Source organism: Clarias gariepinus, chromosome 8, assembly GCF_024256425.1.
Source record: "Clarias gariepinus isolate MV-2021 ecotype Netherlands chromosome 8, CGAR_prim_01v2, whole genome shotgun sequence".
Taxonomy (NCBI): Eukaryota; Metazoa; Chordata; class Actinopteri; order Siluriformes; family Clariidae; genus Clarias; species Clarias gariepinus.
The window spans coordinates 34,044,660-34,069,997 of record NC_071107.1 but is presented as its reverse complement, the minus strand read 5'-3'; the positions used below and the strand labels follow the sequence as shown (position 1 = coordinate 34,069,997).

Genomic DNA, 25,338 nt, shown 5'->3' with positions numbered 1-25,338 from the left:
AACCCTGATGCTCAAAGTAATTAAACGTATTAAGTTCTATTAACCTAAATAATTACAAGTAGTTCAAATTAATTGACCTTGATGACCTTGTATTTTGAACTTTTTGGTATTCATGAGTAGAAAAGACACTTTTCAAGTTAATTGAACAAGTTTGATATTTTAAGCCACAATAACGCTCTCCTTAAAGTCCCTCCATTTTGTGAATGACGTCATCAATGCACATGTAAACTGCCCACATTAAAAAGTTTTGATCAAGATGGTGGATTGGTTTGTCTTCGCATGACGCCATAAGTATAATCTTTACAAATCTGGGGACCCTAAAGTTGGTGGCTCAGTGGTAGGCTCAGTGGTAGGTGTTTCGCCTGCCATGCAAAAGGGCCGGGTTCGATTCCCAGCCACTGGATAAAGTGCCTGTCCCAAGCCCAGATTTAAATGGGAGGGTTGTGTTCAAAAGGGCATTTAACATAAAACCTTCTGACAAACCGCTGTGGAAACCCATTGCCAGGAGCAGGTGAAAGACCAACAAATTATTTAATTTTCAACAACTGAAAAAAAAAAATATATATATATAGTATGAGTTAAGCTACTCAGTAAAGAGTTTTGCCAACTTATTCGGGTTTACAGTGTACCAGCACACTACCAAGTGTTTTATCGCTCTTATGCAGGTTCAATTTGCCAACCTTTATGTAATAAAGAATTGAATGGCATGACTGCCTCTGCAAGGAGGTTAGGTCTTGGCTAAGGGTAGGCTTTACTACAATACACATTAGTGCAGGAACAAAACAGACGTATGTAGATCCAGTTCAACCTTATACTGTACAGTGAAAAGAAACTGGCTGAGACGAGACAGATTGACATTTTTAGGTTAGCAGAGAACTATCTAAGTCCTGTACAAAAGAAACAACATAAAGTACACATGCATGTGTGCAAACAAGAGCGACAAAGTGACACATTTCAGTACTTGGTGGTGATGAGGTAATGAGGTGATGAGGTAATGAGTTGAGGTAGTGGGAGGAGAAACAGTGAACAGTAAACATTCCTTGTAAGTAGCAGCGAAGATAGAAAACAGTTTTTATGCAAATAACAAGTAATATTGTGCAAAAGAGCATTTACAGGTTGGTGTGAACGATTGTTCGATGGTTGTTGGTCAGTGTGTCTGCGCATGTGTGTTTATCAGTTCATCAGTCCGTATGGACATTGTTGTTTAAACAGCATGAAGATGCACTGACTGGCCAATAAAAAAGTTTCACACTCTAAGATTTCATTCAGTCACCTTAAGCGTTGATTACAGAACACAGTGTGGCGTTGATGGGTTCTTAACCCCATCATTTAATAATTTGACCCAGGTCACGACTCCGCTAATTTTTTTTACCCTTTACTCTAAATTGAATTTCCAGCTCCAACGATTAACCACCAATTTATATTTTAATTTCGTGAGTATTTACTTCTAGGTAAAGTATCCATAATGATGACATCACATTTTGGTGCACACATTTTAGTATAAAACTGTTAGATTCTATTTATGTATATATTCTATTAACTTTTTGAATATCTGTGTATACTGATTTGAAAAAGAAATCACACCAAAGAAAAATAGTCATGGAAAACAAGATAAATGTTCGTCAGTGCTGGTATCAGTCTCTGGATTTGAGATTTAATGAAAACTTGTGGTCTTAAATAAAAGGAGCTGTTCACATTTTCTACCTCCAGTCCCAGATCCTCTACTCAGGATCTACATGATGACGCTTAATGCTGTTCCGTAAATATTAGCTGGATGGATTAAAATACTTTTAAAGTGAATTTATATAAAATGGTGCACTTAAAAAAAGGTTGGTGGTTAATATATTATATATTTACATTTAGGCATTTGGCAGACACTCTTATCCAGAGCGACTTACAAGTTTTGAAGTTTCTGTCACTGGATAGATACTTACACTGGGTTACCAGGTTACTAAGTGCCATCAGTCACAGTTGGGAAGAGTTTTTTTTTTTTTTTTTCATGGCAAGTAAACGGCCCAAGTTCACAGCAAGATTTTTTATCTACTGTTGTTTCATCTTATTACAATCAATGGGAAAGACACAATATAGAAACATTTATGTTTATGCCTTGTTTATACTAAATTGTACTTCTTTTATCACCAGCCATATAGTACACTCCATGTTCGGTAATTGGAGAGTGAATTATGGATGAGAAATTGAAAAAGTAAATTGATTCGGCACATTACTGTTCATAACATCACTTTTACTTAAGATTTAAATTTCACTCACAGTAAAGTGCAGGTTAAACTTCAGCCGGATATCTGAAGTGCTGCAAAAGTTTCATTAATTTCTGTCCAGCCGGTTTTGAGTGATGCTGTGACAAAACCCTGACGTACAAACAGAATTATTTCCATCATGAGACTGATTTCGGGTCCTCCAATGTATGGAACATAAAGATATCATTGAAAGAGCGAGTTCTGACCAATGTACAGACAAAACCGTTATGTATTTATCAAAAATAGGACAATAATGTTTGTCCTTCTCTCTCTCTCTCTCTCTCTCTCTCTCTCTATATATATATATATATATATATATATATATATATATATATATATATATATAATTTTAATAAATGTATAAGTGTAATTTTATATATACTGTATTTATATACATTTTAATATATATAATTTATCTAATTTATTTTTAAAAAATATATGTATCATCGATATATTAATGTTATTTAGTTATTAGTTATTTATTTACAAAACGTGTGAGTTATTTTATTATTATTAAATTACTTAAATGTTACTGTTTAGCATGTGTTTACTAAATCATATTCAACTCCGATTATATACAACATTAAAATGATAAATAAAGATATTAAATATAAATATCTACAGCTTTGTTCCGAGCGAGGAAGACCAGCAGTTTCCATGGCAACGGAGGAGGAGTTTAAACTCTGACTCCGTGACGATATGGACGGAAATGCGGAACCAGGAAATAGACTTAAGTACCGAATCGGGGCGTAATTTTTTAAAATCCCTACCTGTATTCGGATAATTTCCGCCTTCGCTGCGCCGCTCTGATTGGACAATTCTTGTCGGCGTAACCGCGTAAGCGTATCACAGCGGCAGAACGGAGATGGCTACTAGCCAATCACAGAGCACAAGGCGGGACTTGAACGAATATGGGTGTGGAAAGATAACGCCTTGTGTTTCGGTCTGTCTGGTTATCTGGCTGTAAGTTGAATTGTTCGTGGGACAAAACTAAATATTTTTTTGTGTGAAACGTACGAGTTTGAAGGAGGGAAGGTAGAGTATGTCGTGTCAGGTATCTTCGAAGTTTAGAAATAATGGTTTAAAGGTAAAGGAGGGAGGTTGGAGTGCTGTATTGATGTATGGCAGGGAGAAGAGATCAGTCATGTGATCAGTTTCCATAGCAATATTCATATCTTATGATCTGTATTATTAAATATGTTGTTGTTAAATAGTATGATCACTGATGTATTGCTTTCTTTTTGGTTTGCTTGGGCAGGAGATGCATGGAGGTGGAGATGCTCCTGATGCCATGGCCTAAGTGAGGAACCATGCACATTAAACTGGACCTGCTCATTTTATTCCCACTGGTGCACTGGTGAGGTTTGGCTTTTCACTAACACCACTGTTAACTAAACTATGTAACACTGCCCTGATCAAGCCATGACCCCGTGATCTTCGAAGCTCTCTACATTTTCATTTAGTCTTCAAATACGATCAGTAAACCCATCACCATGTCGCTGGCCGAGCAGTCGCAGAAATGGTTCCCCACGCACGTCCAAGTGACGGTCCTTCAAGCCACAGACCTCCAGGCCAAGGGCAAGAACGGCACCAACGACGCCTACACCATCATCCAGCTCGGGAAGGAGAAATACTCCACCTCGGTGGCGGAGAAGACCCTGAGTCCCATGTGGAGAGAGGAGGCTTCGTTTGAGCTGCCCGGGCTGCTGGTGGAGGGCAACCCCGAGGTGTACGAGCTCTGTCTCGTGGTCATGCACAGGTCTCTGGTCGGGATGGACAAGTTTCTGGGGCAGAAAACCGTCAACCTGAATGAGGTGTTCGACAACAAGGAGCGAAAGAAGATCAAGTAAGTGTTCTACCTTCCACCCACCATGTTAACCTTTTACTGTAACTGATATATAAACGGATAAAATGAACAAAGGTTCCTTCTTTAACCAGTTACAAGGATGAAGAATTGCTGTGGTGTAAAAAGGATGCGCTTTCTTACTAAAGGAATCAGTACGTTTTTGTTTGTTTTTTTTCCGACCATGGGAAAGTCTTCATGACTTTACACTCTGCTGTTTCTCAGCAACACAACAAGCCGGGTATTTTTAATCTTATTAACTTCATAAAAAAAAAAAAGGAGAAGCTGCTGAGGGAACGATTGACTATAGCCGATATAGCGTAACATTCGACTTCTTTAAAAACCTTTAAAAAAAAAACAACAGAGTATAGGAACATGCCTTCTTTCCATCACTAGTCTTAATTTACTGAGTCAAAAATCACCACGGCTCAATATTTCCCAACCCTCGTATCTAGACGCCCCAGCTTTCAGGGCACGTATACTCGCCGTTCAGTATTCTTAATTTCTTTATCTCTGATGTGTTCGAGCTTTGACGGACCATCTGGGGATTCCTGGATTAGAAAGCACTGACCTAGTTGACTGGAAAAGAAAAGTAAAGACTGCTGATATGTCAAAACGAAGCTTTCTGTTGAGTCATGGGAACTCCCCACCCACTCCCCGACCTTTTTCTAAAAGCATGCTTCTTATTGATAATGATAAGGATGATGAGGATGATGATGATGATGAGGATAATTTTTATGGACCCGATTATCCTTATGCGGTACCACTTATATCATTATACTGCCATACTTTACAGAATCGAAATGTTACCCCAGCTAGATATAAATACACATTGATTATCATCAGCCGGTGTTTTCCCCCACTGTAGTCATTGCCGGTCACATCATGTAGGCTTTGTTTTTGTGACAGTTGTGTTTCCTGTGTCAGTGAGAGCGTACCTGATTGTTTAAAAGCAGCCCATGATGCTACTGACAAATGTGCTTTACTTCAAGTTGAGAAAAATGCCGGGTCAGGAGATTTCTGTCTATTTTTGGGTCACAAGCTAAATTTGTGGTTTAAACAGTGTGTGTGTGTGTGTATATGCATGTATATAGGTGTAAGGGTCAAATTATTGGGCTGCATCAAGCAAAGAAAACAACTAAGGAGATTTAAAATGACTGGAACTGGGTTAAGAACCCTTCAACACATTATAAAACTCTGGAAGGATACGGCTGAACCATGAAAAACACACAATGTGATGAGAACTCACAGGACTGGGACTAAACAGCTGTGTGTCTGTAAGTAAAGCCCTTGTTAGTGAAGGGAAAAAAGGCGTAACTTAGCGAGGGAGAATAAAGATTGGACTTTGGAGTCATGGAAAAAGGTCACGTGATCCGATGAGTCCATCATAGATATGAGCAATAAAATGAAGTCAGCTGATGACCGGAATGCACTGAATTACTGAATCACTGAATCTTGTTTGAGCTTGTTTTTTTTTTTTTTATAGGCAGGATAGGCAGTGTATTTACTGTAAGACACTTAATGGACGTCTCTGTGAAATGAGTCTCACACTCTTGAAGTTCCTTTTAATCAAGAGCGTGTTGTTCACCAGAAATGGAAAAAAAAAAAAAAAAAATCAGATGCTGTGTGATAGTCCAGCGTTGCTAAACCTTACTGTAGAAGTTGGCGTTGTGTTTTTGTGGCTACCCAATGTGGACCAAAATAGGACGTTTCCATTTTATTGCAACATGATAACTATGCCTTGCAAAAGGTTTGACGTTTGAAATTTGGGTGAGTTGATTTGCTTAAGATGAATTGATTTTTAGCACAACGTTTGATCAGATTTACATAAGTATTGCTGTCACAACATCACAAAACTAATTAACAAGCAATAGTTTTAATGGTAACCATTTAAACATGGACTTTAATTCACTTTATATAAAAGGAGTCTCCAGTGTCAGGAGTAAGTTTTATTGTAAGAGTCACAATTTGCAGTCTCTTTGTAGCAAGAAACAGCAAGAGGAAGAGGAAAAGAAAGGTTGCTTTAATGCTCAAGGTTGTTGTATAACATAAATTATAACTTTTTAAATGAAAAAAAGGAAAGTTTAAATTGTGGTTCAAGGAATTAAACATGGGCTGGTTTGGGGTGGGGTGGTACGAAAACTAAAAACACACATCTCAACTTCCACATTTGGAAAAGAAAAACAATTCCAGCCAGACGTCCAGCAGTCAAGTGTGTTAGTCAGCGGTCAGTCAGTGCGGAAAATCTGAAGTGAAGAGAGAGAGACGGGGTGTGACACGCCCGCTCGAAAGCAGAACTCGTAAGCAGATGAACTAGTTTGGCGAGGATGATTATTCAAAAATATTATAGTGAATAGCAGGTGGATTATCCTCAGAGGGCTTGCGTCGAGAAACAGTCGAGCGTTCACACATCTGCACATTTCGATTTCCTGTTCACTCAGTGGAGGCTATTTCTGTTGGAGTTTGTTCTCTTACCTTGGGCCCTGGTTAGGCAGGGACCTATTCTTATGAGCATGATGATATCTATATATGTGTGTGTATGATATTATTTATAAAGTGTGTTCGATAGACGAGTGTCAGCAGTTCAACGCGTCTCGTCGATGTTACGGTGAACATTGCAGAACTTAAATAAGTTCCTGTTACGTCTTCAGCCATGATCGTTCGACATTTAAAGTCTCTCGACATTTCCGGGTTCGACCCTGAACCTTGAGATTGGAGGAAATTCTACTGAGATCAACATGAAGTTCGGTATGGTGCGTCAAGTGAAAAATTCCATTAACAATAAGGCATTTGGTAGACGTCCTTATCCAGAGCGACTTATATTTTTATCTCTTTTTACATCTGAGCAGTTGGAGGTTAAGGGCCTTGCTCAAGGGCCCAACTGTGGCAATGTGGTGGAACCAGGGACCTTCGGATTATTAGTCCAATGCCTTAACCAGTGTGCTACCCCATTAGATTTATTATCCAATCCAAAGTCTGTTCGGGATTTAACACGGAAAGCTGAAACATCCTAAAGATATAGAAGGCACTGACACTGGAGACTCCTTCCTAGAACTTGCTGATGTGATAAAAATGAAATAATATCAATTTCTTGGATTATGTCACTATGTTTATATGAGATTTCATGCATATGGTGATGTCTTTTAATTAAGGTTATCAAATATCTTTTAAAACTATTAAATATTGAAACAACTTAAGTTGCAATTTAAAACCGATTTTTACTTTCATTTCTCCTTTTTGGTGTTAAATAAGATGCAGGACGCAGTGAATTCTAAAAAAAAAAAAAAAACATCTCTATAAAGGACACACACACATATATTGCAGAGGGAACTGAGAGTTTTTTTTTTTTTTTTTTTTTTTTTTTAAAACACTCTTAAGATAAAGCCTGGTCTATGTAGAAAGCCGAACAAGACAGCTGGCTAACAGAGCACCTTTTCTCCGTGTGCATGTATGGAGGTATGAAGCGCTCCCATAAAGGCAGCTCCCATAATTCATCTCTCAGGACTGTCACTTGGACCGAGGAACGTGTTTACAAACGCCTGTCTCGTACTGTAGCCAACCTGTTTCTTTACGCTGATGATTAATAGCTGTATTTGCAACTTCCCAAAGACTTTAAAGGTTAAAATTAGCCGACATGCAAACAAGAGACCACAAATAACACGGACAGAGTGATCGTTTGACCTTAAATATAAAAGGATGCTTTTTTCTCGAGTATTTTTTATTTTTTTTCTTTTGGGTTGGGAGTGTTTAAGGCTTTAAGGCCAGCTCGTGACACCCCGTGATTTAGAGAGAATAATAGCGTCGAGTCATGAGGTATAACATGGAAAACTTGTAGAAGTTCTGTGCATTTTTAATGCTTTTTATTGATTAAATAGTTTCGCTTCATACTGCAAATATTCCCAGACTTTTTGTTCTCTTCTTTTCTTTTCTTTTTTCTTTTTTTAACTCCTGGTTTTGTTTAGCGTCAGTTTTAACTGGCTTTGTAACAGCTTTCTGGGTTTCCTTCATAGTTATAGATGATGTGTTTCATGTGGAGAAAAATACAGTTTCTGGATCCTGAGAGCAATTGAAAAATTGTTTTGAATTATTGTTCTTGGATCGAGAAAAAAAAAATTGCTTCCCATTTTGTATTAGAAGCAAACGCAGTCAGGACGTTGTTGTGAAAATGGAGGCGACTCATGGTGCGTGTTTATTTATTCTGTTTAATTTGTATAATTCTAATACTTTGCATAATAATGCAATTTTATTTCATTTGGGTGTTTTAAATGGTGGCAATAATTTCGAAGTTGGCTGTATTTCCAGAAAGCCTTGCCTTGTATTAGAAATACTAAAAGAAAGAAAAAATATTCAAACAGAAAAAAACTAGATTTGTTTTTAGCTATTAGAGCCAAGAAGTCAGGAAGTGATTACAAGTAATAAAAAAAATAAATAAATAAAATAAAATCATGAAGTCGAATAAAACTCAAGGCAGTAATTGTTAATAATGTAAATCTATGCCTAATCTGAACACACGGTTACTCTGACACACAGCGGTGAGTCCATCGCCCGTAACGTTCCGCACACATGTGCCTGTCGAGCGTGTGAATTTTCCCAACGTTCCCGCGCGGTGCGGCGTGGGAGGATTGCGGACCCGAAGTTTATCTCGTCCTTGGAGCCCACACTAGGAGAAAAGGACGGCCTCGCCTCCATTTAAAGTAAAACAAAAACATCATGGCATTTCCTATCTCTTGAGATTTCGATAGTTAAATACCTGCGTTTAAATAAAAAAGACAATAAGGGATTCAAGACCCTGCAAATGTTTATTCCTGTTTAATCTGAAGGCTGACCCGTGACCCGGGTCATGACGAACTCCAGACCTTACCTCACCCTGCCATTCGACACTGGGGTGATGCAGTGCAGTTTAACGAGAACGGGTTTACAAATAATCAGCACCTGACATGCTACATTGTCTGAGACATACGGTACCAAACACAGGGTAATGTGTGTATGTGTGTTTGGGTGTGTGTTCAGCGTTTTCCTTTAATGCAGTCAGGTTAATCAGGTTTTGGTTTGATGCCTGGAAAAATAAATTGCCTGGCTCCTTAAAGTTCTTCCACACTGATGCTTCTACTTGCTACAGTTAAAAATGTTTCACTCAGAGCTTCAATGAGGAACGTTTAATACTAATATAATCTGTAGTCATTTTTGCCTTAGTTTTTATTGCTTTCCAAAAAACCTGATAAAGACTATTAAATAATTTTTATTGAAAAATAAGTAAATAAATATATATTTTTAAAAATAAAGGTTATACATAACAGGCTGCCTTGCACCTCCTGGGTCCGGGTTCGATTCCTCTCTCTGTGTGCATGGAGTTTGCATGTTGTCCCCGTGCTTGGTGGGTTTCCTCATATGTTTATATGTGTGTGCCCTGTGATTGGCACCCTGTCCAGAGTGTACTCTGCCTCGTGCCCTAAGTCTCCTGGGATAGACTTCAGCCCTCCCGCATATCCCCCCAACCCCCCCAAAGTGACCCTGTATACGGGATAAAGCGCATAGACGATGAGTAAGTGAGTAAGTCAGGTTGTATATACTGTATCTAAATCATAATTGCCGTGTACTTCGTTGGCAACATGATTGACAGGTAATGATTAGAAGTGCATCCTTGTCCTGATTGGTTGATTAATGCTGGACCACGTTGTTGATTGTTTTCTCCTTAGTTTGCATAGACTAGTACTAGAGTTCTACCTTTTTTTATAAGATATAGTAAATTTTATTTTTTTTTTTAATGGAGACATGATGATAACAGTATTGTCTCAGACAGTATTTTGACAGCATAAGTTGAACTCTAATTCGAAAGGGTTCTTCTAAACTGGGTCTTTATCACCATATGGTAGTAATTCTCAACAAGGTTCCTTGATCTGCTAACCATCCAAGGAAACCTAAAAATAAATGGACATTGAGCCACATGGAAAACCTAAAAGAAAAGGGCCATGAAAAAAGAAAATGTCCTGCCAAAGAAGAGTTTCTCTTTGCATGGGTGATCAATATTAGCTTCTAAATAAAAACTAACTGCAAAAAATGTTCCTGAATCTATTTAAACCCCTTCATAATATTAGATATTTCACTTGTAGTTTTAGGAACATTTGACTATTGATAAGCTTAACCCTTAGGAGTCTGAGGGTGTTTTGGAGCTCTGAAGAGATTCTGACATGTCCTGACATTTGTGTATTTTTCAGTTACTTATAAACTTATAAATATCTAAAGTCTGATATCATTTTATTCAGCACAAACTTGGCAACAATAATATATGAGCAGCATGTATGTACAAGTTTGTATATTGGAGAAAAAAAATGTTATGCGTGATTTTTGAAAACAACAAAAAAACAACTCACTGAAATAAGACCACAAAACACATTCATAACATTTGTGCACAAGACTTATGTGACCTGGATCTTATAATGTAGAGGTTTTACTTCAAAATGATGTGACAATCACCTTCCTTACTCATTTACAGAAAACAATACATTCATTTAAATTTTCTAAGACACTTTTTGTTTAGAAAGGCAGTATGCGAGGAGGCGTGAATGATCATGAATAATGCTGTAATTCACGCCAGAGAAGACAAAGAACCGCATAATGAGCTGTATAATTACCCATTTCATGTGAAAGTGTTACACATAGGAAAGTGTTACAAGAAAATAATTAGAAGACAGAAACATATTACTTTGTTTGTGGTTTATTTAGAATAACTTAAGATTCACTTGCAAAAATTCCAGAAACAGTTCCAAATAAATAAAAGTGCAAACAACATTCATGGTAAAATGGTGCAAACCTGATGTGGTGTCCTGATGTGAGGTGCTGGTAAAGGCAAGGGTGATGCAGACACATTCCTAAAAACAAACAAATAAATAAAAAAGTTAGCCTATACTGTTCATAATAAATGGATGTGCAATTAATAGGTATGGACGCTTAATAGGTATGAAGTGTATACATTTTGTGCCCCTCTGTGTCTGTTTATAGACAATAGACTAGACAAGTCTAGACCATCCACCTGACATGCTTTACACACATATTTAACACATTCTAAACAGGTATTTGTAAATACAAGCTTAACAAAAGACATTATGAACATTTACACCACAGAAATATTCATAAACATTCATAAATTCATTATGTCTCTTAGCTACATAAGGCAGTATTTAGCCAACTGGAGCTAGCTTGTTTGTGCTAAATAACATTACCGATAGCAGTGTTATAAGCTAACCAAAACGGATACAAATATATATTAGCAATCATAATCTAAAGCTATCCAAAACGAGGTGAAATACATTAGAACATTTATAAACATCTGTAAACTCCATAAGACATTAGCTTAGCCACCGGGAAATATCATGTTTGCTTCATAAGGCAGCCTGTTAGCAGTGTTATCTACATGCTACATTAAACTATATAAATGGCATTGAAAGCCAATGTGTCACACAACAGACAAGAGCTAGCTGAAGTGAGGGAAATATTTACTAATATTAGTTTAATACCATCAGAATAAGAGTTATATAAGACTTAATAACTTACCCAGTGTCACAGCAGCTTGCTTCAATGTCCTCTGCTGGATCTGTTCTCTCCTCAAAATGCTCCCGTTCGCCATCAGAGTCACACAGTCTTCTCCTGAGGTAAATGTAAACTCCTCCTCACTGCCCAAAATCATCTGAAGAGTTTCCTCTGCTGTACAGCGCGTGCCATCTTCCAAACGTGCAGAAAACTCACTGAATCTGTGTGTTTTCAAGCCGGTCTGTGTGTGTTTTCGTGCCGTTGCCCGGGGGGCGTGGCCTCGTATGTAGATTACCCCGGGACTGTTTTCCGTGTGAATGGCGTGTGGGCGTGTCCTGCCTCGGGTCATTAGCAGATAATGAAGTGCGACAGAAATTCTGTGCCTCTCCTTGGTTTCATACGGATTACATAAACTGAGAATATTTGTTTTCAATGTGAATTGCACCATTTAAAAGTAGACCCTTTAAGCTTTCTATAGATATATTTCTCATGTCTGTGTGTGCAGTATTCGCGGAGTTTCAGTTCATTTTAGTGACGTGTTTCAAAAAGATTTTCGCGGAGACAGAGACGGCTGAAAGCGCACCCTGTTTATTTTCTTTATTTTACAAAAGCACATTGTTTTGTGGTTATTGTAAGTATACATGAAAAAAAGTAGACCCTTTACAGATTCAAATGATGTACTACACTAATGTGTATGATTAATCATGACGGAGCATTTTAAACTCTTTTCACGGTTACCAGAAAAAAATGAATTTTTTCCGCCGGCGGCAAGTCAGACTCCTAAGGGTTAATAACCTTATATTTGTTTTGTTGTAATCTTTTTTTTTCCCAATATTATAGATACATTTGGCTAGATTCAAGAATATTACACTTTGCAAGATACTAGGGACAATGAAACAAGAGGGTTCTACTGTAGATAGTTCTAAATGCATGGAAATGCAGTTTCCTGTACTGGTGTTTTCATAGGTTGGATACATTCTTCAAACCAACACCCGTCTACAATCCAAACCAAATGGGTTCTACAGTTTGGAACCCCTAATGCTCTTGGAACTCTTTGAGAACCTTTAAACTGAGAATCCTGAGATAAAAATGATGAAAGTTCTGGAAAGAAGGGTTCCTCAAGAGTTCTTTGGATAGTAAACCATTCCTGGCTTATCAGATGTTTAATTCCAGACATGGAAGCCTTGTAGGGTCGTACAATCGCCCATAAGGGTTTTAAAGCTGGAAATGCAGGATGAGTTTCTAGAGCCGGCAACAGATTCTTCATGAAATAAATATACTTTTAGAAAAAAATCCAAACTGCTTTTTCCCTCTGGATACTTAACCAACAATATGTTCTACCAGGGGTTCTCTCTAAAAGAGAAATTTATTATACTTAATATTGAGTTCTCCAAGAGTGATCGACAAAGAACCTTCAGGGGGTGGAGCTTGTTATGAACGTATAGCAATGCAGGATGAAAAGTTTCTAAAAGCTGCCTAAATCAATAAATATGCTCTTGGAGACAAGTGCATCTCCAAGTCCAAATGGGTTCTGGGGGGGTGGATGTTCTGTACAGAGCTCTGTAACATATGGTTTTACTTTAGGATACAGTTTGAAGTAGAACACCTTACCAAAAATCCATCCTGCTAGTCCGAACTTGTTTTATTATCATCATCAACGCCGAGTGTATGCTTTATACATTTCACGAAATCACCATGTGATCACGTATCCAAGACGTAATACTTTTATTCTCCCCTCTACTTAAGCTGTCGGTTTGATGGCACTTTGGCTCGAGACGGTGTTTCTCACCATCGCAGTGTTTTAAGTGATTCAGTCTGCATCTGAATCGGCGAAAGTCTGCCCGAGCACCTTAAACAAGCTGTTACAGCAACATAATTTATGTCGCTATCCAGAAATATTCTTCTTTTTATAATCTCCCGATGCTGGCGCGAGGAGCGAGGGGGAACAAAGGCCAGATTTGTGCAAATGTCACCTTCTTTTCGCCGAGTTATAGCATCAATCACATTACTTCCAGGGGAGAAAGCACGAGAGGTTAAGCAAACAGGATCTGGGGAATGGGGGGCGTCTTATTTCTCGTTCTTTATGTGCCCCGAACCAACGCAGTTACCAGGGAATTATGTTTATCCCCGCTATAATATGCGTTCTCAGGCATTTCAAATGGACTAGTCTGTAGATTTAGGTGAAGTGAAATTGGGTTTCTCAGCAGACAAACATATTGACCTTTTTGTATTTTTCTTTTCATGAATTATACATTGGCCTTGGAAGAGGCACTTTCCTTTGTGGTACTTTTGATGAAAAATGGGGAAATGAAAGTGTGATGGCCTGTTTCCATTTTATTTCATGAAGCTGAAGTACTCTCTTGCTCGTTTAAGATGAGTAATTCACTGCTCTGTCGCACACAGAGCCTTCTGTTGCGCTGATGATCGCTTGTTTTCAAACTCCGTAACACATTTGCTTAGTTTTTTTTTTTTTTTCCCCCCTTTCAGAAAGCACAGTGGCGATGTTGTAATGAAGTGCTCAGTTCCAGGTTCAGTTCCAGTCTACAGATCAACATAAAGTTTGGGGTTTCTCTCACAACAAGTCACTAGACAATTATTTAGGAAATATATTTGGTGAGCTTTTGCACAGCTCTAAACCCGACTAAAATGTATAAATAGATTGAGCTCTAAATGACGTCCTATAATATGACAGTCATTGGGTGTAGCAGCAGACACACAGGTTTTATTCTTTACATGATGTATTTTTATAAAAGGATTTCATTTAAGTAATTAGCAAGTGACACCGGGTTACACTGGGACAACACGGGCTATACGTTTTGACACGTTTTTAAAGGAGTCCAAATCTGCTTGTGATTGTGCAGAACAACAAAACTGAGTTATGAGAGTAAACACGTCTGAAACGCCGGCCTCCCAGGAACTCCTGTAATCACCCAAACTTGTGGAAATGTTTACTAATTTCTAGCTAAGTTCCGATAATGTTCAAGTGGCGCTGGTGAATGATCATGTCTACAGTTGAAACAGACAGATGCGTCTCTTTCTTCCACAAGTTGGCGTCAAGTTTTTATCTGTTGATTTTTTCAAGGATCAGGCTTTGCACTTGGCTAAATGTTCACGGAAACGAGTGCAGTCTGCTTAGAGCTACCTAGAAATTTCACCCAGTTTGACTTGAAGACATCTCATATTATTGACAGCTAATATGAATTCCTTTTCCACTAATGAACTGTCCACAATCCATGGGTCACACTGCTATGTCATGGTAATCATAAAAAATGTGAGATTCTTGGATTTTTCCGCTAATATAAATAACACTGGTGTATCTAATGTTTATGTCTCCTGTTCTCCTCAGCTGGTACACCCTGGATTCCCGTCCAGGCAAAAAGAAAAAAGAGCGCGGGAAGATCCAGGTGAGCGTCCAGTTCATGAGGAACAACATGACGGCCAGCATGTTCGATCTGTCCATGCGCGACAAGCCGCGCTCGCCGTTCTCCAAGCTCAAGGACAAGATGAAGGGCCGTAAGCACGACTCGGACGCCTCTTCGGCGATATTGCCTCGTTCTGCGCAGTGCGATCCCGATTCCCAGCTTCCTCAACACGTCTCGGGCCAGAAACCTCGTCACACCACCGCTACACTGGAGCCCAAACCCAAACGCTCGCTGCTCACCGGCACTCAGAAACTCTCGGCCGCGCACTCCATGTCCGATCTGGAAGGAACGCACTTCAGGCCCAAGACGGACTCCGTGGACTCCATGGAGGAGAGAGGTGAGACCGGTGCACATTCCGTATGCATTCTCATTCCCCTTCCTAACTTGAGGCGCGCCGAATAATGTCCAAATGTCCACTTACTCAGTGGGCTGATATGCATTATTAAAGAATACATTTAAAATTGAAACACATCCATTTTAAGGTGTAAAATAGATTTTATACATTATTTATTCTGTTTGAATGGATTCTCGTGGCATTTACCTCCACCGTCAGCTTGTGTGATGCGGGCTTGGTCTGCTTCCAACTGACCCTAGTGCACTTTAACTGCATAAAATATGACTCAACTCTGATATAACTGTAATTACAGAAAGTGAGTCAAAACATCGTATAAAGTAAAAGTGCAAAAGTCTTAGGCACCATATTATATGCTGTACCAATTTTGTTATATATGTTTATCATGTCAATGATTAATAAACAAATAACATTACAGGAGGATATATGCATGGCTGTAAATAAAATAAATATATAGTACAAGACCAGTTTGTAGATGGAATAAAAACCCTCCTGGGATTTGCATAAAAATAGAAAGGAGCGAGTGTGACCAGTTACCAGAAGAACTCATATTCTCCAGCAAGCTCAGTAAAACCTAACAGCTGTTTTACTTTTAAAACTGCACAAAAACTGCATGAAATAAAGATTTCCTCTTTATTTTATTACTCTTTATGACTCTTTATAGAAGTTTCCTTTATGCAGAAATGTTTTCAAAAGCATCTTTTGCTTATGTCATATTTTTGTTTGAACCCAAGACCTTTGCACATTACTACTGTTTAAGTAAAACAGCTGTTAGGTTTTACTGAGCTTGCTGGAGAATGAGTTCTCCTGGTTACTTTATCACACTCGCTCCTTTCTATTTTTATGTAAATTTTTTATTTATTTTTATAATTATGCAGGCACTTTTGCGCAGTGCCATAGATATTGGAAGCATTTCAATGCGGTAACTCTAAGTCCAGCACAAGCGCCACATCCCTGTATGGGATCCATTGGGTTTCCGGAGTGTCTGGCAAATTCTTGTGATTCTGCATAAAAAATTGGCACCTTTACAAATGTGCGAATAAAATATTAAATATTAAGTAGAAGAAGAAAGTCTATGCGTTGCTAGAAGAGTTGCTTCATGTTGTACAGAAAACAATTTCTAATAATTGCTTTGAAATGTTGTTTTTTTTTCTCTCGATTTAATATCACTTATTCAGGTGAAGTGCCTCCTCACCGCCGCTCTCAGAGCGAGATGCCCGGGTTCCAAGACAGCGATATGGCGGGTGACCCTTTCCCGGAGATGCCGCAGAAATCCGCCACGCTCCCACGCAACCGCAACCCGTTCGATTCGGACCAGGGGCAGCTGTGGGACAGAAAGGAGAAAAAAGAGAAGATCAGCTTGCTGGAGCGCGTGACGGGAAAGAAGGAAGGGAAGAAGACGAGCAACGGAGGAAGAGCGGGAAGTTCGGGGGACCTTCGATCCCCAAATCCTTTTACTTCGGAAAGTGATACCAACCCCTTTCTGCCACATCACATGCCCAGGTACGGTATGCACAGATTTCCTAATTGTTTCTGATGTCATACAGTATGTCTCCTCGCCAGACACTTTATTAGGTACAGTACAAATGATATCTAATCCGCCAATCACATGGCAGCAACTCAATGCTTTCAGGCATGTAGACATGGGCAGGATGATCTGCTGAAGTTCAAACGAACATGCCTTGTATTGACAGTTCAGGCTGGAGGTGGTGATATAATGGTGTGAGGGACATTTTCTTGGCATACTTTGCTGCCCTTAGTACCAACTGAGCATAGTTTAAATCCCACAGCCTACCTAAGTATTGTTCCTGACCCTGTTTATCCCTTACTCCATGTCACAAAGCTAAAATCAGATCTTTCAGGTTTATTGAAAATGACCGGGAGGTCACTGTACTCACACAGCCTCCACAGTCACCAGATCTCAATCCAGTAGAGCGCCTTAGGGACCTGGTGGAACTGGAGATTCCCAACCCAGTACTACTACAGTGTACTTAATGAAATGGCCGGGGTGTGTGTGTGTGTGTGTGTGTGTGTGTGTGTGTGTGTGTGTGTGTGTGTGTGTGTGTGTGTGTGTGTGTATACTGAATATATATCATGGGAGGTAAAAAGTCTTATCATGATTCACAGTCATAATTAAACATATAGGTGATATGAGAGGTGTTGGATGAGATCATAATCAGCATGAAATGGAGAAATATGCAACTTTTCCACACCTGCTGGTCTGGAACCGAAGAACCTGTAACATTAGGAAGTGAAGAATAAAGAGTCTTGTTGCCATGACAACAGTTTAAGTACTTTATCTATACACTATACTATGGCCAAAACACAGTATTGGTGCTGATTTAAGAAAAATATATAATAAAATTATGGTATGCATATAATACAAAAAATGTGTGTGTGCCGAAGAAGCTACTTGTAAAGTTAATGCAACATGGAAATGACCTTCTTGCTTCCCTTAAAGTTTCAAGTTACTAACTTGAGAGTAGAAATGGGAAAAGGCCATTTTTTAGCGTTTTACTGTCTCGCATCAAACAACAATAATAATTAAAAATGCAAATTATTAGTATTTCTTTATGAGTGGTGATACTAAAATTGGTGTAAAAGCATATGACCTGTAAGATATGTTGCTTAAATAGTTTTTTTGGTAAAAACTTATAAAATAAATAAATAAATAAAATCTGTAGTGTCCGTAACCATGTCAAATTCATATCTTAACAGGTTTGCATTTTAGACTACTACACTTTCCAGGTTTATGTCTTTTTATTTAAAATCTAAACTGGCCAGGTTTCATCTGAATTACAGTTGAAAAATTTAAATTCACAAAAGTTACGGACACTACATACTGTAAAAGGGCATGAAATTGAATGTGTTTCTTTTTATCTAATACAAATAAAAATGTGTATGCACATTTTTACGAAAAACAAAGCATGGATTTAAGTATTGAATATGGTATAAAGTGGTATTATATGATCCTATTTAAAAATTCACTTTTTCACCTACTATAGGTGAGACACGTTTTAGCACCGATACCATGTTTTGGTCGAACGCATGTGTTTGAAAGATGGGGAAAAGGATCATAATGAATTACAGGGATTTTTTTAGTATAAAAAATGTTAATGAATTGTATTGGTTATTAAAGAAAAAATACATTTGAAATGCAGTCACTAAGAGAACTTTTTGTTATAAGTTAGGTATTATAATATCTTAATGCTTTAAAATTCTAAATGAAAAGTTCCGCTTTCAAAACTAGAAGTCAGATCGAGTGTTAGGAAACTCCTGCGTCTGGTTACATTATGATGTAGTAACTTCATAATGTAGTTCAGCAGGTTCCTTAGACTCTTGTTTGATCCTGGTGGATCGTGCCCAGCCATCCACTATACACAGTGTTCATAATGCACAAACGTACCGAACTTTGGGGTCAAGTGTTCCGGGTTAGTGTTCTCTGCCATGGCCGGGAGTGTAAAAGCACCCTAAGAAGATTACTATCAGTGTCATTAGGTTCCGTCCAGACAGCCTGAGATAGCAGGAGTCTTCCAAGTCCTGGTAATGAAATCTGATAGAGAGAAAGAGAAAGAGAGAGAGAGAGAGAGAGACAAGTCAGTTAATGGACTGCAGGTACCTGGTTCTCTGCAGAGCTTCAGGTCAAAGGTCATTGAAGGAACAACATCTTGCTGGGTAAAAGCTGCTTTTAACATTGTAGAGACCAGTGAGGGTGAGAATAAGAGTGAGCAGCATAGTTGTAGATGAACATATATATATATTTTAAAGTAATTCAAAAATGTGTTGTATTAATAATCTATTTGTCTAATCTAATCTAAATTATTACCCATTTGGGTAAAAAAAGCCAAATTAGATAACTTATATTTGAGGATGTTCTTGCTGACTGAAATTCCCAGAAACGCACATTATACACACTTGCTGTGCTGTATTTCACTCTCTCTCACTCACTCATCTTCTATACCACTTTATCCTGTATTCAGGGTTGCGGTATTGTATTAAAACAGAAAAATAATATATTTATTATAATGACTAGATGTGCATGCGACTTAATTTGTGTGGAATTTAATTGCACCCTCATAAGCGCGTTCAAAAAAATTTATACCTCCATGTGTTGATCTTTGTAATTAACTAAAACTTTTACGTGTTAACGTGAAGTGCGCGGAATGAAGGTGTGAGATTTCAATTGCACCCTCCTAAACGCGTATTAAAAGATTTACAGTGCTATTTAAAAAAATTTTTAGATTAATTAATAAAGATTTTTTCAAGGTCGGTGTGTGTATGTATATGTATATATATATATATATATATATATATATATATATATAAAATGTAAGGGTGTTTTCCATTTAAAATAGTAGCATATCTTCTCTTGCCGTGGGCCGATTGCAATAAAACAAAGCCTATATGTTACCTCAAGCTTGGACAAATAGAGCTGTGAAATCCCCATTAAAAGTTGTTCAGTAGTTTTTACGTGATGTGTGCACAAACAAACAGACAAAAATGTTTTAAAAAATCTTGAATTGTCCGATATTACATCACCCCCAAATAATTTTTTCACAAATATCTTTTTTTCGTACTTAACACGTAAAAGTTAGACATTTACCAGTCTGCCCTTAATTCTTTATATTTATTCAGTACAGTAACAGCAACTTGTAACGTTTCAATGTTTGTAGTTACAGTTAATGTTGTGTAACATCTCTGACACAAGTTTGTTTTATCAGCATCTTTTTCTTATCTTTTTTTTTAAATGGATAATAGAAAGACAGCTTGACTCTGGAGACTTGAAGTTACTGTAGAAATGAGAATAATTTTTTTTTATAAATTATAAAATGTTTTTGGATTCTCACTTAGTAAAAAAAAAAAAAAAAAGTCTAATAATTAAAAAACATTTAAATAAATAATGTATATTGACCTTTACCTCAACTAATAATGCCGAAAAAAATGACTTTGGATGTTATATCATTATAATAATATGTGAGTGCTGTAATACGACACGCAAGAATTTCTCGATAATTTTTTCACTCTTCCTGTTCGAAATTCACTCGGACGTCTAAACAGGCAGCCTCGCCGCGGGTAATGCCTGAAGTGATTAATAGGAAATAAAAAGCCGGTTCTCTGTAAGAGTGTAGGAGGTGACGGAGTGGCGAGCTGCTCTCAGTTTCCTGTCTGCGCTCCGTGGGTCTTTTCTATGGCACGTTCATTTACTCACACACACACACACACACACACATATGCACACACACAATGTTGATCCTGTATGACAAAATGCACTTTCACGAGTCATTATCAGAGTGAAAGAATTTGTGTGTGTTTCCTTTTGATTTGTTTGGCAGTGATGAAGAGTTGAGTAAGAAAAATGCTTCCCCGGAGAAAAAACAAGGAAGGAAGACCACAAGAGAGTCTGTAAGTTAATTAAAATTATTATTATTATCATTATTATGAACATCATTTGAGGGCAGTGTTTAATATTTTACGTAAATGTGCATATTTTATGTCTCCGACATGCAGGGGAACACCACAGGGTGTGATATGATAGTTTAGGATCGTAATTAACAACAAAGTGAACTATTTCCTCGTAACAACAATTTCCCAAAGTGGTTTGCTCCATATCACAGCAATTTGTACTTTGAGTGTTATGATGTCTAATGAGCAAGATAAAGTTATCACTTGTATTGTAGTAGCTATAAATAGGCGTTCCCGTACCAACCTGTCTTTTGTTTAAGGTAAAAATAAAAGCAGCTTGTCATGTAGACAAATTAGTTTTTTTTTCCTCCATGCTGCCTACAGTTGTTGAGTCTCAAGCACGTAACTTAAAATTTCTTATCTCTGTCTTCAATCTGTACGAGGACAATATAAAGCTGCTGAGTAGTATGCGGTTTTTTTTTTTCTTTTTTTTTCTTTTTTTTTCTTTTTTTTGTTCTTCTTTTCTGTTTAGATTGAAGAGAAAAAGTTCCGACTTGCCTAAAACTTTTAATTAATCGTTTACTGGACGGAGCAGCATCCGACGCAGATCTCTGCCACGGTCTCACTCGTGACACTTCTCCTCGAGTAGCATTTATCTAATTAACGAGCGAAATAGCCAGCCATCATTTTTGATCTGCGTGTAATTTGAAATGGTGCGATATTATTAACGTGATTCTGCTTCTTGTCTTTCCCAGTGTTTTTTTTTTTTTTTTTTGGCACCAGCCGCTGAATAATTGGGACGCTGACAACGATGTGCAATTTGGCGCTGATGTGACGGGTCAAACTGCAGGCAGCGTTAAACAAGGGCTTGTCGTAATTGTAATAATGGTTAATGTCATTACGTCCAGCGCGGAGCAGCGTTTAGCTCGCCGAGACAGACATCGAAATGTTGTTTAAATGGTTACCAGTGCTGAAAATGGCTTTCCTGGTGGCACGTCTGCGAAAGGACCCAATTAAAACGCGAGGGGGAGGACACAGGGTCGCGCCGTTTCAAAAGACTTGGGTTTTACATTTCCCTGCGCAAAGGCCCTCATTAGCTCCAGTAATGAGACAACTGGAGAATGCCAAGTGCAGGTCTTATCGCGGCGCTTCTCGCAGATCCACTCGTCAGCGCTTCTCCGGTTCATGGTCGTTCCCTTGCTGCTTTTCTTCTTCACACAGCGTCATTTCCCTTTCACTTCTTCAGTCCTCCTGTCTTTTGTCTTTTTTTTTTCTCCCTCTTTCTTTTTTTTTCCTTCTTCTTCTTCCCCGCCACTGATGGCTTTCATTTGGGGCTCGAGGTTTTTCTTGGCTATCACACGATGGTCATCCGACGCAGCGACGGTGTAGATCATGACAGTTTTACTTGTAAGTGTTGGATTCGAGGTTAACGAAAGCAGAAGCCCGTCCAGCCAACATCAAGAAGTTATTGCAGCTCTCTTTTGTAGTCTTTGCTTTGGCAGTTTTATGAAGCTCGAACAGTCTTTGTTGTTTCCCCAGGGAAAAGAAAAGGAATGTCAGTAGCTTTATCTTTATTATTGTTATCGCATGAGGCTAAGCTTAATTGTTGCTCTTGTCAGCCGAACGAGTCAAGGTCCCGGGTCAGGCGAAGGCTCAGAGGAAAGGCCTACAAATCTGAACACTCATCCATCTCCCATAAACACAGAGGAGTGAGAAGGTCCTTAATCAGACTGAGAGAGAAAGAGAGAGAGAACCTCCCCATGTGTCATTCCTTTAAAGCATATCAGTGCATTTTAATGAATTAACACATTTATTTTCATAACGCTCACAATGTTCTGTCACGTTATTATTTCGTGCCGAGTTAACTTTGAGTTATCTTGATGCTTTAGATCTTAAGATGCTTAAGGGATGTTGTGAATTTTTCCTACATTTTTCATACCCGTCAAAGGTCTATTTAAGTTTGATTTGGCTTCAGCGGTACAGCTCTAATTATTACCACAGCTGTATTCTTGATTGCGTATGGTCAAAATATTAGCAGGACTACACTGATACGCTTGTCCTAACGTGTTATTGTTTTCATAGTAACGGAAATATATCATAGACGGTGGGATGCTCCAAACAGATCATGAAACAGATTACAATAACGTATTACGCAAAAACTTAGTCCATAAGGAGATGTTTATGTAGATCTTTGGACGGAGTATCCAGTGTCAGCACTTTCGGGAAATTTCTGTAAATTCTTGGAATCTGAAATACCATTAAGATGGAGGACTTTAAATTCGCTTTCAACATTCTTGATAACTTGGAAGGCTGGTCAGTTTTGTGGTTTCTCAGTACCACCATGTAGCTATAAATGGAGTTTAGCAACGTCACACCAACCCTGCTGTTGATTATTTTCCCGCAGCAACACATCCCGTACTTGACAATTTTTTAACTCATTAGTGAGGCAGAGCCATGAAATTGTTTTCTCAGCCATTCTAAGAACTCGACAGACGTTTGTTTGGTATGCACGACAGGTGTAACTCGTTCCGCCACATGATGATAATGGTATCCCTCGGAATTTTAAAACAATACTACGAACCGCCGCCTGCCGCCTGAAGGCTGATCCCAATCTCTCGCTCTTTATTTCCTCAGGAGGCCGAACAGCTCCAGAACAGCATGGCGGCGTACAGCACCCTCTCGTTCGAGGAGGTCGTGCAGGAGCTGGTCAAGCAGAAAGAGGTGGTGAAGAAGAAGGACGCGCACATCCGCGAGCTGGAGGACTACATCGACAACCTGCTGGTCCGAGTCATGGAGGTGACGCCGAGCATCCTGAGGACGCCGTACGAGCCGAAAAGGAAAGCGGGCAAGATCTCCAAGAAGTAGACTTTAACCTTAGGGTGGTATCGTTGGAAACAATACAAGTGGTGTTAAAAAAAAAATGTGGTGTTACAAACAAAAGTTCTAACTAGCAATTCTGGTTACCTGTTAATCGGAATTCGATGACTCGAGATTGTGTGACCTTTTAAAAATCGGTGACCGATTGGAGGACTTTTGTGCCAATGCCAAACAGTGGCTTTTTATTATCTACTTTTCTCATTTATACACTGATTTTTGTTAATACACTGTTCTGTCATTTATGTGGTGATGCAGGACAAATTTTTTTTTAGGTTAGCACTGGAGCCAAAAAAATAAGATTATTAGTTCTGGTTCAAATCCATCTAATATATGGTAAGGAATATATATATATATATATATATATATATATATATATATAATATATTTATTCCTTCCCGTCACTCTGTTAAGGCGCTTCCCTATCAGCGACAGCTACCAACCAAGGTGGCCGCAATGCTAACAAGTGCTTCCTCCAACCTACATGAAGCATCTTTTTTGAACTGCTGCTCACGCACCATTAGATGGCAGTGTGACCGCCCCCTGCTGATTGCATGCGCCAGCAGACGCTCATGATTGGCTACCGTCGCTACGATCGATGATCAATATGATTCCCCTTACCCCGCCCCCCATCACCATGAAAACAAACCCACAACCTCGAAGCGATACCACAAACCCGTTTCCGTTGTGACCCTTGGGAGAATGTCTTATTTTCTATGTTTGTTTTTTTTGTTTGTTTGTTTGTTTGTTTGTTTTTTTAACTTGCCTAGGATTTGTAGAATTTACAGTCGGGATTAAATCTGACCACGGATAATTTCAAAATGTGGAGGGTTTACTGAGGCTGCAACACAATTTGTCTTTTTTTTATTTATATAGCTACCTTTAGATATAAGGAGTGTATTTAAGAAGACCAACATTGCGATCGCACCGAAACTGACTGTGACAGGCTGATTTACACAGTATGAACAAAAACGTTAAATATATATATATTTTTTCCTTTCTCCTTAAGATTACGGTTCCCGTGTCAGTCTTATCTTCTTATCTCTTCTTTCACCTTTGTGGGTGTGTGAGCGAGCAGAGTTCTGTGTATGGAGGCGATCAGTTGTTACAGGGTTATGAGTATGAGTGGCTTCTGACGTGTTTACTAGGAAAGAGTGTGTAGATTACTGTGACGCCCTGCCAACAGGGTTACTACACTGTTTACTATGGAACGAATCTGAAATGTCTCTCCATCAATTCCTCGGTACGTGTTTTTTACCTCACTGCTGAAAAATGCTTCAGTTAGAGATACAGAGGTGCCAACATTTACGATTTTAGCAGTCGTCATTTTGATTTTTTTTATCCTTTGCTACAGTATGAGAGAAATCTATTTCAGATGAAATGAAGCAGATAAAGACGCAGGTAAAGACGTAGGACGTGTGCGGAAGTTCCCGTCTCGCTCATTTCACTCCAAATTTATCCAAATTTGATTTCTGAATTTCTTTTTCCACTTGTAGGAAAGAATAAAAAGTAAGTAAGATTACGGTCTCTAGTTGGATGTTAGACTACAGAGCCACAGTGCTTGTTATTCAGTAGCCAAGATTTGATAGTAATGTGACATCTTGTCATAACAGTACACCCTAGAGACCCCTCCCTCTCTTTCGGTCTCTGTCTCTCTCTCTT

The 25,338-nt window shown here is 38.5% G+C and overlaps 1 protein-coding gene across 4 annotated transcripts; it reads left to right on the top strand.

Moving 5' to 3' along the window:
- Positions 1 to 3,150: 3,150 nt before the first annotated feature.
- LOC128528501 (rab11 family-interacting protein 2) lies at positions 3,151 to 23,960 on the top strand. Of its 4 annotated transcripts, none has more exons than XM_053501361.1 (6): positions 3,151 to 3,218; positions 3,514 to 4,101; positions 14,972 to 15,384; positions 16,578 to 16,902; positions 20,733 to 20,802; positions 23,437 to 23,960. In XM_053501361.1, exons 2-6 carry the CDS (start codon positions 3,749 to 3,751, stop codon positions 23,665 to 23,667), a joined length of 1,392 nt encoding a protein of 463 aa, XP_053357336.1. In that variant the 5' UTR covers positions 3,151 to 3,218; positions 3,514 to 3,748; the 3' UTR covers positions 23,668 to 23,960. The 4 variants fall into 4 exon arrangements, with proteins under 4 accessions (XP_053357336.1, XP_053357339.1, XP_053357338.1 ...); XM_053501364.1 differs by lacking the exon at positions 3,151 to 3,218 and adding an exon at positions 3,223 to 3,290; XM_053501363.1 differs by lacking the exon at positions 3,151 to 3,218 and adding an exon at positions 3,223 to 3,309.
- The last annotated feature ends 1,378 nt before the right edge of the window (positions 23,961 to 25,338 follow it).

Excerpts from the sequence above, each read along its gene's own strand:
- LOC128528501 (XM_053501361.1), top strand. The coding sequence starts at position 3,749 with ATGTCGCTGGCCGAGCAGTCGCAGAAATGGTTCCCCACGCACGTCCAA. Across the intron at positions 16,903-20,732 it reads CTGCCACATCACATGCCCAG|TGATGAAGAGTTGAGTAAGA; the intron begins GTACGGTATGCA and ends TTTGTTTGGCAG. Across the intron at positions 20,803-23,436 it reads GGAAGACCACAAGAGAGTCT|GAGGCCGAACAGCTCCAGAA; the intron begins GTAAGTTAATTA and ends TTATTTCCTCAG.